This window comes from Venustampulla echinocandica, assembly GCF_003357145.1.
Source record: "Venustampulla echinocandica strain BP 5553 chromosome Unknown scaffold_11, whole genome shotgun sequence".
Lineage (NCBI taxonomy): Eukaryota > Fungi > Ascomycota > Leotiomycetes > Helotiales > Pleuroascaceae > Venustampulla > Venustampulla echinocandica.
In genome coordinates, this window is record NW_022474216.1 from 154,106 (window position 1) to 170,847 (window position 16,742).

A 16,742-nucleotide genomic window follows, 5' to 3' on the forward strand; every position below is an offset into this window, starting at 1 on the left:
CCCCCCCCCAAAACCAGTTGCTGCACTTGCTCAGCTTCTTGATAGATCAGAGTGTCCCCCTTTCTCTTTCGGTCGTAAATCTCGTATCTCATCTTCCATAACAAAATTCTATTATCGGGGGTGGATGGAAGTTGTGGGGGAGTGCAGTTGCACTGATTCCAGATGTGCTTGTTTTCCTATAGTCTTCTGGCTGTTAATCTTGTATTCCATATTTAGAGTGATGGAGGGCGGTGTGAACATGCTTGGGGTACAGTTGCACCAACTTCCAATATCTTAAACCAGTAGCCGACCTAGGTGGTTGTGTGTTTCCGATTGCCGTCTGGCGTCTGGCGTTTTTCATGCTGTAACAAAGTGGGATTGTGGTTCCATAATTGCTGTCTTCGGTAGACTGCGTATCCCAGAATGTTTCTCGTTTGTAGGTGGTACAGTGGGATGTTATGGACAAATGGTGAATATGTCAAGAGTTAGACGCTCCAGCTCCAAATACCCCAAGACAAAACCCCACCTTTCATAGCGCCCGCTTCACAGTTGTATTGTATGGGTAGTAGCAGATGGTTGCAAATTCTTTGTTTTTTCCAGTAATATCCAATAAGTTGTGCCCTCGAATTATAATGGCGAGTAGTTGGGGCGTATATGAGGGCAGTTGTTATTCCCCAGTGGCGAGTCCTGAACCACTTGTTAGTAAGAAAGTCAGGGTGGTCAGACAATGTTCCCAACCATAGGTGGACATGATATAAAGTCAATCATCTGCTAGCAATGTATCTTCGGTAGAAATGAGGTATTCTTTTAGCAGAGGCAGCGCGCCCTGTGAATGGAAGTGTGGGCTGTCCTTCAGTCAGAGAGCGCGGTCCCTCGAATAAGAACTCTGTCAAAAGGGGGCTGTGGTTTTACACAAATCAGATCAGGCCTATCTTATCCCAAAGAGGATAAGTAGCCCTTTTCCCCACCTGTGCTCGGTGTCTAGTTATTCGTATTTGAGGTCTCTTGTTGAACACTACTACTCGAAGTCTATACTCCAACTGCTAATGTCAGTAAGCGTTAACTAGCTGTGGATGGAGGTATTGAAAGGGCATAGTAGCCACCCGTTCATAGAGCAATGCAGTGTTCCTTGAGCCTTGGGTTATGATACTTACTCACTTTGACAAAGACATTGGCCTTCTCCGGTGGAAAACCCCCTGGTGCATGCATCTCCTCCCAGTTAACTGGCATCGCTGTGCTTATTCCTCATACGCCACGCCAATGCAGCTCTAGGTGGGGGTTGGTGCAATGCGTGAGGTGTTTCATGCAAGTCCTCCAGATGTTGTTGAAAAGGATAAACTCTCAAAGGGCTTAGAGATCGAGACCCCTCCTGGAGCTATGCGGAGGAGAAGCGCCATCGCTATAGCATTCGCGAGTGCGAGGGGGATGATTCGCTAAAGGGCTACAGAGCGCCGCGCTTCGTCTTCCTTCGCACATTCTCTTCTTCTTTCCCACAACAACAACAACATCAACACCACCACCACCGCTGATTGACCACATATCAATCAACACCTCAACCTTGTCCCTTCTTCCTTCTCGGGTTTAGGTACCTTCCTACACCTCCGCCCCCTTCCCCAATCCTCGATCTGTAAGTCTCCAACCCCGTTCTAGCCTTGTCGCGGTGCTTCCTTGCCTTGCTCCCATCCTCGCGCTGCCATCAACGCTTGAGGCAGAGTTTTGGTAGCCCATCTAAACGATCATCTCTGGTTGATACTTGTCGGGAACCCCTCCAAAGGGTTTGCTCTTGGATGAGGTGCCCAGAGGCGCATTCGTCTACCGATTCCATTGCGGCCGCAGCCTTTGCTAACTCACCTCCTTTACAACAGTTCGTCAGTTTCAGATCTTTACAGAACGTTGCCTCAGTGCCCTTTTCCCTAACGTAAGTCTGGCTATCTTCGCTGCTCATCTCGCGATCTTGATCATTCTACATTGTCGAGGATGTTCTTCGACCGCTCTCCTCTCGTTTTCACTCTCGGAGATGCACAGTCTGTTTGGACTCATCTCCAATGACGCCAACTCCCCCCATCGCGACATCTACCGACCACACCCCTTATCCTTCCCAGACATAGCGGTTGGGGACCTCGATGAGCTCTTGCTAACGATTGCCCTCCAACAGAACAACCAGAGGTGCGACTCTAGACTGTACAGGTAAGAAACGATACCGTCATTCGTCCTACCATACGATCGATAAGCCACAATACATAATGTTACATCCTTGCTTATCGATGTCGCATACCCACAACCAAACCCAGCGGTTGGTTATACCTACATACCCTTTGACGTCTTCTTCCTCTACCCTATATCTCCCTACCTCCTATACCTCACTACCTCCCATGTCTCCCTACCTCCCATATCTTCATACCTTCTATGCCTTTTTACCCTCGACATAATTTCATACATTCTATACCCTCATAGTCTCATAGTCTCAATACCTTCACACCCTCTTTCAATTTTCACCGGTCAATATAACCATTGTCCACCCCAACTTCCGATACTATATTCTTCACTTCTCTTTATATGACATGTCCTTGACGACAGCTATTTGTCTTGAATCATGCTTACTATTCCCTAGTCTCGTCGATATTTCAACATGTCTGCTTGGGACACCAAGGATATGTCTACCGCTTTGGCTGCGGAGGACTCTGGTCCCTTGGCTCAGGCCGAAGGCTCCAACCCGGCTGTTGCTGAGCCAGCTACGCTAGCTGTTACTTTGGCTAAGACCCCCCAGGAACATGGTTGGGCCGCTGCAGAGGGCTACAACTATGCTTCTTACAACAAGTCATTCAAGGAGATCGCCGAAGAGAATGCCCAGGCCAGCATGGAGGACCCGTCGATCGGAATCCAAGGTGCTGTTGGTGGACTTCGCCCTGGCGAGTGGTCAAGCAATGCTGCTGTTTACGAGTGGGAGGGTGATGTTGGTGACATTGGCCCACCTCATCCTGACCTCGAGAAGCAACTGTTCAGCTCCGAGCATCATGTGAAGGCCGGCATTCAATTTCAAAAGTAAGTCCCTAATTTGGTTTAATTCCTTGGAAGAGCACCCGCTAACTCTGCTCTAGCATTGCTATGCTTCATGTCACTCAGGAGGGCGAAGTTCGCATTGATCCCGTTCGGAAGTTTGAGGATGCAGGCCTGCACCCAGCTATGTTGGAGAATGTGAAGTTGGCCGGTTATGCTGTCCCAACTCCCATTCAACAATACTGCTTGCCTGCAGTCTTCAAGGGATATGACATCGTGGCTTGTGCTCAGACCGGTATGTTGGCTATGTCGCTCTTCTCTGGTAGCTTAGTTACTAACTTCGGATGGGAAATAGGGTCAGGAAAGACCGCTGCATTTTTGATTCCCGTATTGTCAAGGTTGATGGGCAAGGCCAAGAAACTTGCGGCTCCTCGTCCCAACCCGGTCACATTTCAACCTGGTATTACTCCGCCTGTTCGAGCTGAACCGCTTGTTCTCATTGTCTGCCCAAACCGTGAGCTCGCAACCCAGATTTTCGATGAGGCTCGTCGGTTCTGTTATCGTACCATGCTTCGCCCATGCGTCGTTTACGGCGGTGGGCCTGTGGTTGAGCAAATAATGCAACTTGCGAAGGGTTGCGATGTCCTGATTGGTACTCCAGGTCGTCTTTGTGACTTTATCAACCGCCCTCACGTACTGACATTGAAGCGCCTGCGTTATATGATCATTGACGAGGCTGATGAGATGCTGCACTCCGACTGGGAGACCGAGTTGAATAATATCATGTCTGGCGGTGGTACGTCTCAGCCCAAATAAACCTTCATACGCATTCTAACCAAGAAAATAGACCAGGAGGAAGGCAATATCAAATACATGATGTTCTCGGCCACCTTTCCCAAGGAGGCCCGTGCTCTCGCCGGCAAGCATCTTGCTAATGATCATGTACGCATTCGAGTTGGTCGTGCAGGAAGCACCCACAAGAATATCAAGCAGGATATCGTCTGGGTCGAGTCTGCTCAGAAGAAACAAGCTCTTCTCGACCTCCTTATGTCTCTTCCCCCAGCTCGGACCATCGTTTTCGTCAACAGCAGGCGCGCTTGTGACGAGGTTGATGATTATCTTTTCAACTTGAAGATTCCATGCACTGCTATTCACAGTGGTCGCACCCAGCGTGAGCGGGAGGATTCCATCCGTGCGTTCCGCATGGGTAAATGCCCAGTCCTCATTGCAACTGGTGTCTCAGCTCGTGGTCTTGACATCGGCAACGTCAACCATATCATCAACTATGACTTGCCATCTCCCCAGTTTGGTGGTATCGACGAGTATACCCATCGTATTGGTAAGTTTCCTAAAACTTCGCGAAATCCTTTCCTATATTTAGGAATGCAATGATAGTGTTTAAGAGTCTAGTAGGCTAACAAAATTACTAGGTCGTACCGGTCGAATTGGTAATGACGGCTTGGCTACGTCGTTTTACAACGACCGCGATGCAGATATTTCTGAGATCTTGGTGAAGACTTTATTGGAGACCGAACAGCCTATCCCCGACTTCCTGACGCAATACATTCCTGAAGGTTTTGTTCCTGGACAAGGCAATATCAACACCCTTCAGTTCGAGGCCGACTCTGATGATGGAGATGCCGAGGCAGATGCTGGTGCTGGTGCAGGATGGGGTACTGACGACGCTGCTCCTGCGGCTTTGCCAGATGCCGCACCTGCTTCGGCTGACGCTTGGGGTACAACCTCTGGTGGCGGTGGTGCTGGATGGTAGATTCTCTGACCTCGTGTGGCTTGCAGCTATACTCTCTGGTTTTATACAACGTATAGACTGGAGATCTAGCCATCTCCATGCTACACAGGAAGGGGGCGCATATGTCTCTTGCAATCAAATGCATAGGCATTTTCTATCTTCGCCTTATCCCATGATACCTGCAATGGAAGGGAATGGCCTTGCTGTGGACAAGGACTCCTGGAAGTTGGGCAGGTGGAAATCTTTTGTCGATGCAAGCTGAACGTAATAGGTCTTTGCTGATTATTGCGATTAGAGTAGCAAAGATAAAAGCAAATGCATAAAAACAAGTGGCCCCTTGCTGCGACCTGACTTATTGATATTCAAAGTGATAACGAAGGTGGATGCTAACCAGGGCTTAGGAATTAGTAGCTAATCCCAAAGGGTCTAAACCACCACCGAATCTACAAGGAATTATGTAGATTTTTGCTTCAGACGATGTTGAAACTCGTGTCGTAAATCTTTCTTCATATCCCAGCCACCGCGAGTGCCCTCGACATATGCTGGAATTTGATTTTCAAAGAGAGCATAAGGAGCGAGAGAGGTACACCAAGACCGCCGTCCTCATGCCTGTCCGCTTGTAGAAGAGGAGAACCGCTCCACACGATGTTTCCCAGCAAAGGTGCCGCAAAAGCACATGCAGATCCAGTCCATCTAGACTACTTTGGACGATAAACAGCACCTTGATTTCGATGACGATATTGTAGATTACCACTATAGCGACGATGACGATTTCAACAGTAGTTATTTCGATCTCGAAGATAACTGTAATATCGTAGGGAGTGCCATCAATCCGGACTGCTAACCTGGCGATAGAGTTTTATTTCTTCTCAAACGACATAGGAATCTTTTATAATCAATAGGCTTAGGAGGGAGAATTCCTATAATAGCTTTAGATAAGTATAATTAACAAATATATAAAACCTACTTTTATCTCTCTAAAAATTGAAGACTCCTAAATCCCTCGCTAACGAAACTACTTTAACTCCCTTTTAATACTAGAACCGAATTGTCACTCCGACATTCACTTACAATTTCATAGCCTATAGTTATTTAACTTAATAAATGGAATGTCTTCTACTTGTCGAATAATATCAATAGTATAACAATCACTTCTCCAGTGCTCGAAGCCTGGATCGAGTATACAAAAAGGCACAAAAGATAAGCCGCACTATCAGACGCTGTTTCCCTTGCTAAAACCCTAAACAGTGTTGCGTTTTCTATAAGGGCACGACAGCGAAGCTGTATAAGTCTAAACCTCTCACTCTTTAAAAACATACTAACTTTGGGTTTTCTATAGGATCCTTTGGGATCCTTGAGTTTTACTGTTTTTAGCTCGGGGGTATATATAAGGTACAAAAGGAGTATCTAGTAAGGAAGAGGATTATGAAAACATAGCTTACTTTTTTGATATCCTTTTCAGTAAAGAATCTGTTTTAAAGACAGGTGCGACAGCACTAGTCAACTAATCTTTAGTTTCATTTTAATTAGAGTTTGTTAGGTTAATAGATTTTTGAGTTTGCTACGTTATTATCTTGTGTATAATAATATCGAATCGTAGAGTCGGTAGAGGAAGAAGAGAGCCTGTTTTATAGAAATGTTACTATCTTACTATTACAGAAGTCTAAATCTTTTATTAGTAGAAGAAAAAAGGGTACCTTGTTATATCTCCCTTGCTTACTGTTTTAGTATTCTAGATTTTTCCAAGTAGTTTAAAGGACTACACTCTACATATTTAATAGTATTCTAAAGCTTAAAATCTTTAATATCAACTCAGATTTTCAACAGACAAAAAGCTCTATTATATATTAGCTATAATTTCTTTTCAATAATAGTCATAAACTACTCTTTTATCTAAAGATTGTTCTCGCACTCAAAATTAGACTACATGTTTTCCGGGGTCTTCAAAATCGAAGTCCAGAAATTCGAAACAATCTTCATCGCTTTGTCCTATTGATAAATTCAATGTGTTTTTCGTAGGAAAATCAAACCTATAATTCGCAAAATCGAACATTTCCATATCTTTGTCACTTTCAATCATTTCGATCGTGTCTAGATCCAGGTCCCAAGGCTGAGTCGGCCCTGACAACAAAGGGCTTACCATCTCGTTCAATTCTTCCATCCTTCCATCACCAATATCACTTCCCTTCCTCGTTACTGCGTTAACAGCATCTCTATTTCCTCTAACAAAAGTCCTATACTCACCAACCCGCATCCCGGTAACCTTCTTAAAAACTCTACAAAAATGACTTTCTGTCAACCCCACCTCTTTTGCTAGATCTTTCACAGTCCACTTCTTCTCCTCACACCTACCCTCGTCTTCAATCAACTTCTTCGCTTTCTGCACTGCTAGAACCTGCGGGTCTCTTTCCACGCCTGAATTACCAAGCTGTCAGCAATTATTCAAAGCTAGAGGGATCCTCAGGATAGAAAGAAAGGAAGAAGGGAAGCCAGGGAAAAGTCATATAAGTGACGAACTGAAAAACTACTCAATCAATCCCAAAGCAAAATCCAACTAACCATTTCCCACCTCCGGTCGACATCGTTTACAAGCTCTGAACCCCTCCCTCTCAGCCTCAATAGCACTTTCATAAAATTTCACATTTGCTCTTCTTGCAAGTCGGGACGGACAATCTGCGCGACAGTAGATATTTGTAGTTGTTACTGAGTAGACGAATGAATTTGTTGCGGCTGGGTTGCGTGTAACGAGGGCGGCCCAGCGTGATGATGGAGTGCTGAAGGATGGGTTGCGGGAAGACTGGGCCATGATCTATGAACGAAGGGTGTTTGGCGAAAGATTTGAGTTTATTTAAATGTTTGGCCGAATTGAGCATGAATTGGGGTTTCAGATTGATATTTGCTGATAGGGAATCGAGACTTTGATTAAATAGCGGAACGAGGCTTTCTCTCAGACAATTTTGGTCGTTATGCTACAGCCTAGGTATCAATCAAAAGAGGGTAGACAAGCCAGGTAAAACAAAAAGGATCTTAATCTATGTTGCGATGAAATTCACGAATAAGAGAGAATGATGAGGTCCAGATGGATGACTCATCCTACTTGCTGTTAAAGTGACCAATCACTAGGCACTAACTGGAAGGACAACTTCCTCAACCTGAGGATTGAAACTCTCATGAAAACACAAATCGTGTTTATTTAATTCTACTTCTTCAGATTCGACTAATCTTCCAATATTCATTGAAAACAACCATCAGTCATGACGGTAACTCCCTATCGGCAATTGGAGGATTTAAAGGCGAACCACAGGATACACCACCAGGGATAAACCAGGCGATGAAGAAGCTTTGTTAGAGAAGGAAGGTATGATTTTCGATAATAGAGGAAATTTGGTTGATCAGAGGTGTTAGTGGCATGGTTTTGAAGTTTGATACATATGACGAGAGATTTATTCTAAATTCTAGCCTCAAAAATATTATCCGAATTATATTTTGCTATATGAGCCTCATCAATACTAGATAAACCGTGATCCGCAGTATGAATCATGCTCGGCTATAGGGAAATAGCTCCAAATACACATTTCATCTGCTGAGACTGTAAATGCGCAGATCAAGATTAAGACCGACCGACTGAGGTAGTATGTATCACAATTTTTGGACCGTTTCAGGGCCTGTGGTGCTTTAAGGAAGAGTTTCAATATTCAGATCTATGAAGATATCAAAGTTTATTCGCGATAATTCTAGAAAAAACCAGATAAAATACATATAACTTTTCCTCGCCAAATTTGTAACCCCTGAAATTAATCCTCCCAGTTCCAAACAACACCCCTTCAACAGCTATAATTTTCAATTCTTTTCACAGTTCGAGATATTTGGAGAGCCCGTTGCTACGAAGAAGCTTATAGCTTATACTGAGTTAATTAATTCAAACGCTGGAAGAGGATTTCTCATCTACAGTCACGTGATTATGATTCCCCCCTGTTTCGGCCAGATTGTTGACTAAACGTCGTCTTAATTTTCCCTCCTTCCTGATGGCTATATTTATATCTCGCGATACCGCTCTCTCTTATAAAGACCACCTCTACTCCAACACATTTCTCCTCAACCCGCAGCCCTGTTAGCCTTGCATGTTCGTCTCATAAGCACGCAAATGATTCCACCAAAGGCGGTCGCTAGCCCCCACCTGACAGGAGTCACAACACCCAACCATTCGACGAATTTAATCCGTAACGGCAATCATCTGTATACCATAACACCATAACTCACCCCTATGTGACAAGGCGTTATTTACTTCTTCTTCTCCTTAAATATATACCGTCACCGCAGCTATACGGGCACTCTCCTTTGGCAATGTAGCCAGTACGACTACATTCCCGGATATCCCAATGCAGAGATTCACAAGCAAGGGAAGATATCAGCAGCTTGTTGACGCTGGCGAGGAGGGAGAGGGGGGTGCAAGCAGAAGAGAAGTGGAATACGATGTATTTTCGCCAAGAGAAAAGAGAAGAGCAATAAAGCGCGGCAAGAAACTTACCGGTATCACCAAACCCGAATCCTGTAGAGTTCCTTGAAACAGACTTAGCAATGATTATAGTCCAGTTTCTGCTCTTGTTGGTGCTTCTACCCTCTATTCCTCTAGCACCAGCTTCTCAAGCAAGGTTGGATCACCGGCCGGTTCTTACAACTTCCAAGACGGAGGTATTGTCAAGTAGGCCACTAGCATCCGTCGGCGGTGTACCACACTATCTTGTATGACTCGATGAAAGTAGCTTTTCGAATTTCCTACATTCGCAGCCAACTCTGCAGGCTGCAAACCCTTGCCTGCACCTGCTACTTGTCAGCACGCTTGGTCAACAAATTCGCCCTATGGGTCATATACCGCCAGGTCAGGCTTGCACCGCTTGCAGGCCCGAAAGCCCAGCTCTCGCGCTTTAGCGGGCCCATCAAAGAAGCAAACATTGGTACGGCGAGCGAGGCATGCCGGGCATGTTGGGCGGCAGTAGATACGGGCTGTCTTGACGACGTAGATGAACGCGTTCACGGCGGTAGGATCACGGGTCACGAGGGCTTTCCAGCCTGAAGCAGAGTTTTGAAGTTGCAACCTAGCATGGATTTGGCGTACATGATGCTTCTCAAAAAGAGGATGATGCCTTAGTGAGACTGCGCCGTGGTGGAGATTCGAACGGGTGTTGATAATGGCATATAGTCTTGAAGTTAACGCACTGATTGGTCAATTTGAAAGTAGTGCTACTAGAGGAGTGGGAACTCCGCTGCATCTCAACTCTCTCGACTCAGAGACTTGCGATACTCACCGCTTTGTCTCCGCTTACTATATCTTATCCATTGCATTAGTTGAGCTACTATCTGTGGATATTGGCAAGCTGATTACTGGATGATCCTTTTGTGACTCGTTTTGTGACTCGCAGGTACGTGTCTCTCATTGAGAGCAGACATCTATGCTTTTAAAGTAACCAATTATATATTCGCAAAGGTTTTATTTTTTAGGCTTTTTCGTGTATTACTTCCGCTGTTGCATGGGTATTTCTGCATTGTTGGTAATGTTGCCAGTTAGGATTCTAGTTGAGGTGATGAGTTGGAGTTAACTGCTTTATCTCTGCTCCACCATAGCTCAGGTTCTTGTGCAGCTGTGCTACTAACCGCGGATATTGGTATTGATTTACCAGGGATGAGAGCTATGACAACACTCTGAGATCAGATATATATAAGACAACTTTATTCTCCCATTGTTCATTATCAAATACCAAACTCAGTTCTCGTTCTCAGCACTCTGGTACTGCAAAACTGTCATTTATCTAGGAACTACCTTCTCAGAGTGAGCTTTCCTTACACAACCGGCACTATGGCATCAATTCAGACCGACGAACCTGTTCCAAAACATCAGACTATCTCTCCGGCGATCTTTTACTGGGGTACGCCTGTCGTTCTGATCACTACCGAAAATCCAGATCTCACCTTCAACATAGCCCCAATGTCTTCTGCTTGGTGGCTCGGAAATCGTTGCATGCTCGGGCTCGGCGCCATTTCCCAAACGACTATCAATCTTCTCCGTACTAAGCAGTGCGTCCTCAATCTAGCTTCAGATAGCATGGCCGGCGTAGTGAACGCTCTCGCTCGAACCACGGGCTCTGCGGAGATCCTAACGGCACAGCCAGATGAGGGGTACAAATATTTCAAGAGGATGAATGGTTATGTCTATGTTCATGACAAATTCGGACATGCCAAGTTGACGCCGCTCGAATCGGATTTGGTTCGCCCTGCCAGGATCATGGAGTGTCCGGCACAGATGGAAGCGGAACTTGTTGGGGTATATGAGATGATGCAGGACGCAGATACCAAGGGTTTTATTGCGTTGGAGGTTAAGGTGTTGAGGACTCATGTCCATGAAGACATCAGAATGGAGGGACGGGAGAATCGGATTGATCCTAACAAGTGGCGCCCCATGATTATGAGTTTTCAGGAGCTTTATGGATTGAAGGGTGGAAAGGTTGAGGAGTCAAAATTGGCAGGGATTGGGGAGGAGGAGTATAGGGCATTTTCTAATGCCGCTGAAGTTGAGGTAGTGAACTGAATAGACAGACGAGAGATGGTCAAAGCTCATGGTAAGAACCATGCTAAACAGATAGCGAAATTGCAGTAGTATAGAAGAGGTTTCCTTCCATTTGCACCATTAAAATTATCCAGTTGTTGTACTAACCAATAGCAGCCATCTTGCTGTCAAAGTGGCCAATCATAGTCATCTTGTTGTCAAATTGGCGAATCACAAATATATCGGCTAGAAATCTAGCTCCCCTTACTCCTTCCATCCACTTCGACACAAGAACCAACCTTATATTGTACGCTGTTGTCGCGGATGAGAGGCTGTCTGTTTCAAGAAGTATCATATTGAACAATACTTCGAGCGTGTCAAAACGATGAATTCTCCCAAGCCTTATGACCCAACTGGGATTCAATACTATTCCATTCCCTCATTCCTTTTCAACACCGGTCGCAGTCTTCCTGTCCGCGTCGCTTATCGCTCTTTTAATTCGACCCTTCCGAGAGCGGTTTGCGTCCCGACGTCTGAGCATAGTCACATCAATACCACCAACAACTTTACTTCTGGCGCATTGAAAGATTACCATGTGGTAGTCGTCGCGATGCTCGGCAACGGAGAATCTTCTAGTCCATCCAACACCGTCACCTTTCCACAACCGCTCTACCAGGACTGCGTAAACGCATCCCACGAACTTTTCACCAAGCACCTCAATATCAACGAGCTGGAAGCTGTCATAGGGTTTGGCATGGGTGGACAGCAAGCTTATTATTGGATGTGTATGCGTCCTGACTTTGTCAAGAGCGCTGTGGTGATCTGCGGTTCTGCACGGACAAGTCCTTTCAACTACACGTTGCTTGATGGGACCGCCGCTGCGCTGAGGAGCAGTGCTGGCTATTCAATAGAAAAGGCTAGACAGCAAGGTATAGAGCTAACAGCGGGACTACATGGCTACGGAAAGGTGACTTGTGCGTGGTCGACGAGTTCTGCCTGGTTTAAGAAGGAGTTATTTAGAACTGTGCTGGGGCTTGAAACCATTTCCGAGTTCATCGAGATGTATGACAGCGCGTTCAAAGGTTGGAATGCCGCAGATCTTTTAGCACTAGTGAAGATGTGGCAGCTCGGGGATGTAGGAGCGTTGAGAGACGACGGGAGTTATGTAAAGGCTCTAGAGGATATTACAGGAAGGGTATTGGTAATAGCCTCGAGAAGGGATTACTATTTTTCGTAAGCCTTCTAACAGAACTCCGCTTAGAGATGAATTTGAAGTATATAACCGTCACTGACATATATCATTTTACTAGGCCTGAAGAATCTGCGATTGAGCTAAACTATCTCAAACTGGGGACACTTGAGATACTGGAGACAATTTGGGGCCACGCGGCTGGCACTGGTGCTTGCAAAGAAGACAGTGAACAGATTGACAGGATGATTGCTACTTTTCTAGGATATAATTAATACCTTCTAGTAACTATATAGTTTTATCTCAGATATTATCACGAATATAAATAGAAGTACTTTGATTAAAGAACTATCTCTACTCTACCCCTCTATACCCTTTTGTATAAAATCCGACGATCTATAGCCTAATATTATAACTCGTACGACAGTTTTGCTACCCCGCCCGAGAGCTCTCTGAATATCCGAGAAATTCCGTCCGGCCAAGAAAAATGAGCCGAGGGCTCAGAAGCCGAAGAACTCAGAAGTTGTATATCGATTATGATGTAGAGAAGAGGTATACCTTCCAGCACGGATGCAAGTAGGAAAAGCCAGTCTTCTTCGGTTTTGGAGGATAGGTACATTTGAAGAAGTGGACAAAGATTGGGCTTGGTGTGCAGATTTTGGTTGATGGTAATGGCTTGGAGTATCAGTCAGACTTTTAATGATGTCGATGTTGGTGGTGGTGTCTAGTGCTGTCGGTGTCTCGCTGGTTTTCAGGGCCCACAATACGGACTACCCGGGGTCTTTCATGATTCAAGGGCGAGATTGCTAGGGCAGCGGACTGTAGAGGATCTAGCTAGTACTTTATGGTATGGTAGTTTATATGTGACGCTGGCTTAGGCTGCAACTGCGGTAAGACCGTTGGCAAAGCAATATGGAACATCTCAACCAAATATAGCTTCGGGATTCGGTCTTCGATAGGCGCCCTGGGGATGCTATTAAGAAAGGTAAATCATTGAAGATATTTTTCGGCAAGCTCTAAACGACACCACCCAAGGTGATCACGAGTAGCTCACAAATAGGGAAGACGGATATCAAGAATTAGAACATGAAAATGTCGTAGTCATAAATACAGATACAAATACATGAAAAAATCATTGTATCTACTAAACGTGATTGATATCCACTCGTATAAATGCATTCTGCCATTTTAGTTTTACAGAAACCAATATCCAGAATCCAAATCATCTAAACAGTTGAATAATACCCTACAACATGAATCCAAAAACCGCCAAAATAGCCACGCTACCCATCACTAGCGAACCGGCCACCCTGCTGCCGGAAGATGCTTGCTGGATCGGGGTTGTCACAGCGCTGCTGCTTGTCGGCTGCTTGACCACAGGCGAGGTGACAGCCACCACAGGAGTAATAGGTACCACAGCCGCAGGGGTGGAGACAATCTTTACCAAGCTAGAACTTGGAGCATATGACACCGCGGTTCCAGTTCCAAGTTGCTTACCCGGCTTGGAGTTGGTTTCTGGCCGGGGATAAGGAGGTGAGGCTGGGATGGGGATTACCACTGCGATGGATGTGGCTGGAGCTGCCGGGACGATCACGGTGCTAGTGTATGTGCTGGTGCTTGCTTTGATGACTGTGGTTATGAGGCTGCCGACGGGGTTGCCTGGAGCGCCTGTTGGGATCGATCCGACTGGGCAGACTGTTGTATACAGCGCAACGGTCTCGGTTGTCACGCTTCCTATCTTGGCTGGGCAGTCTGTAACGGAGGGAGCACAGGCAGTGACTGTGTAAACCTTGGTAGTATATACAGTTGAGGTGGTGTACACGGTGGGAGGCGGAGAAGGAGCAGGAGTAGACTTGGTCACGGGGCACACCGTGGTGTACAGGGCAATGACCTCCGTTGTTACAGATCCAAGTCTGCCTGGGCAGTCGGTCACTGTGGGGGCGCAAGATGTCACGGTATACACGGAAGTCGTGTATACTGTTGAGGTGGTGGATGGCCCGTAGCTCGAGTCAACGGTAGTTGGTTGGGCTATGGTGGTGTTCTGGTACGGGGCAGTTGTCGGGTAGCTAGACGTGGGTGGGCTCGAGACAGGGGGGATGGAGCTGCTGCTGGATGAAGTGACGCCGCCTCCTGGAGTGCTACTGCTTTCCGTGCTGCTCGAACTTGCCTCGGAGGAGGTGCTTGAGCTGGTAGCAGAGGATGTTGAGGAAGACGTTGTGGCAGAAGTGCTTGATAGACCCGCTGAGGACGAAGTTGAGGAAGTCGACGAGATGGTAGCCTCAGAGGAAGTTGAGGAGCTGGTCGAGGAACTAGTCGAGGAGGTCGAGGAGCTGGTCGAAGAGCTGGTCGAGGAACTAGTCGAGGAGGTCGAGGAGCTGGTCGANGAGCTGGTCGAGGAACTAGTCGAGGAGGTCGAGGAGCTGGTCGAAGAGCTGGTCGAGGAACTAGTCGAGGAGGTCGAGGAGCTGGTCGAGGAGCTGGTCGAAGCGCTGGTCGAGGAGGTCGAGGAGCTGGTCGAGGAGCTAGTCGTGGAGGAGGTTGACGAGCTAGTCGTGGATGAAGTCGACGACGTTGAAGATGCCTTGCTGGTCGTGGATGAAGTCGACGACGTTGAAGATGCCTTGCTGGTCGTGGATGTCACTGTGGAGCATATGGCAGGCGGCGTTTGCCCGTTCAAGCTCTCCTTGATGATTTGATAGTAAGGTTTCGCACAGTTGCAAGCATTATTCCTCGAGGTTGTCGCTTCCCACAGCATAACACCTCCAAACTGGCTATCCTGCCTATAAGCGGAGATGAGGTTGTTAGCCTCTACGGCACTGATGTAGTCGCCAGCGTTTTGGGGTTTGCAATCGGCACCAGTTGGAGGAGCGCCTTGAAGACCAATGTAGATCTTAGCGTTCTTGCTCGCACCAGCCTGGACTACGGTCTTCCAGTTGTTGTAGTTCAAGGTTTTCAGGGACGATTCTTTCTTGGTGGTGGCGTAATTTGGATTGGCATTCGCCCAACTACGTGCGCTGCAGGAGGGATTGTTGTAGAACTGAATCCACAAAATGTCGAACTGAGCAGCAGCGATCATAGCGCCCATATTTGCTTCAGGGAGAGGACATTGAGGAGCTCCGGAAATGATGTACTGCTTCTTGGGGTTGGTTTTGAAAAGTTGCCGAAGTCTGGTGATACAAGCAATGAAACCCACTTGGTTATCTGAAGCACTGTTAGCATCAATCACGCGTCCTATAATGAGAACTTTACCATCGGATGTGTGTTCGATATCAAAATCAAAGCCATCAATATCAATGGTGACCGAAGAAGTGTTTGAAGAGCCGCGATCCAAAGGACGAATGCCTCCAGCATCTGCCCATGCCTTGGTCCAAGGCCCATATGCCCCCCACAGGAAATCTGCGAAAGCGACACCTGCAGCTGCTCCTTTAAGTTGGTAGGACGGATTATCTCCTCCAAGTGAGAGCAAGACCTTCTTCCCTTTGGCTTGGCAGTACGGAATATCATCCTGCACGGTAGGGCATTGCGTCCACAGTTGGTCTTTGCTATGGTCGGGGCCTGGTCCATAGTAAACGCTGCCACCCCAGCATGCATTCCCGAAGTTCTGTACCGGGAAGCCATTGCCTTCATTTGGGAAATTAGTGATGAAACCAATGGGAATTATATCGATGGACGATTCATCACAAAATGTCGAAAGCCGATCTTGCCCAGCTCCCGAGCCCTATCCTTCATCAGTTTCTGATTTAGATAAACGAAATTCCTTAAAACCTACCCAGTACACGGCGACATTTGCCGGCGAGGCGGCCGAAGCTGCTGCGATTAAGGAGAAGACAGCAGTAGCGCTGACGACTGCCTTGGTGGAGAACATTATAATGATTGTGGTAGATTAAATAAAAATGATCGTGGTATGGCCGAAGCCGGGAAGGAGCGTAATGACTAGATCGTCAACGAAAGGACGCAAACAAACGTTTGCACAGCACAATGGCCGTTAGAGGGGCGAGGGGGAGGGGGGGGGATAGTTGAAGATGTGGAGAGAGAGAGAGAGAGAGAGGAAAGGAGGGAAAGACGGAGAGAAGAGATATTGAATAAAAGGGAAAGGTCCCATCACCAAGGACGTGCTGGATGCAGCTTAGTCCGAGTAGGCATTGTGATTTGCTCACCAAAGCCACTCAGATATCCCGCCGCAACCGAACGTTTTAGGGGGGGGGGGACTCGGAGATGTGATCTAGAGACCAACAGCGGGACCACTCAGGTGCGTCAGGTCGTCAAATTCAAAGGGGAGCCAGGTA

The 16,742-nt window shown here is 46.7% G+C and overlaps 5 protein-coding genes across 5 annotated transcripts; 3 read left to right on the forward strand and 2 right to left on the reverse strand.

Annotated features, from left to right (window-relative positions):
* Nucleotides 1–2,608: 2,608 nt before the first annotated feature.
* BP5553_09578 (p-loop containing nucleoside triphosphate hydrolase) lies at nt 2,609–4,747 on the forward strand (the record flags this gene model as incomplete). Its single annotated transcript, XM_032018201.1, has 5 exons — nt 2,609–3,021; nt 3,078–3,271; nt 3,332–3,772; nt 3,824–4,315; nt 4,407–4,747. The coding sequence occupies 5 exons, from the start codon at nt 2,609–2,611 to the stop codon at nt 4,745–4,747; spliced, it is 1,881 nt and encodes a 626-aa protein (XP_031865500.1).
* Nucleotides 4,748–6,644: 1,897 nt separating this feature from the next.
* Nucleotides 6,645–7,532, reverse strand: BP5553_09579 (uncharacterized protein; the record flags this gene model as incomplete). Its single annotated transcript, XM_032018202.1, has 2 exons — nt 6,645–7,141; nt 7,286–7,532. 2 exons carry the CDS (start codon nt 7,530–7,532, stop codon nt 6,645–6,647), a joined length of 744 nt encoding a protein of 247 aa, XP_031865501.1.
* Nucleotides 7,533–10,580: 3,048 nt separating this feature from the next.
* On the forward strand, nt 10,581–11,309 carry BP5553_09580 (FMN-binding split barrel; the record flags this gene model as incomplete). The annotated part of the gene is made up of 1 exon (XM_032018203.1): nt 10,581–11,309. One exon carries the CDS (start codon nt 10,581–10,583, stop codon nt 11,307–11,309), a length of 729 nt encoding a protein of 242 aa, XP_031865502.1.
* Nucleotides 11,310–11,652: 343 nt separating this feature from the next.
* On the forward strand, nt 11,653–12,731 carry BP5553_09581 (Uncharacterized protein; the record flags this gene model as incomplete). The annotated part of the gene is made up of 2 exons (XM_032018204.1): nt 11,653–12,500; nt 12,578–12,731. 2 exons carry the CDS (start codon nt 11,653–11,655, stop codon nt 12,729–12,731), a joined length of 1,002 nt encoding a protein of 333 aa, XP_031865503.1.
* A 971-nt stretch (nt 12,732–13,702) lies between these two features.
* BP5553_09582 (uncharacterized protein) lies at nt 13,703–16,321 on the reverse strand (the record flags this gene model as incomplete). Its single annotated transcript, XM_032018205.1, has 2 exons — nt 13,703–16,174; nt 16,226–16,321. The coding sequence occupies 2 exons, from the start codon at nt 16,319–16,321 to the stop codon at nt 13,703–13,705; spliced, it is 2,568 nt and encodes an 855-aa protein (XP_031865504.1).
* Nucleotides 16,322–16,742: the final 421 nt, after the last annotated feature.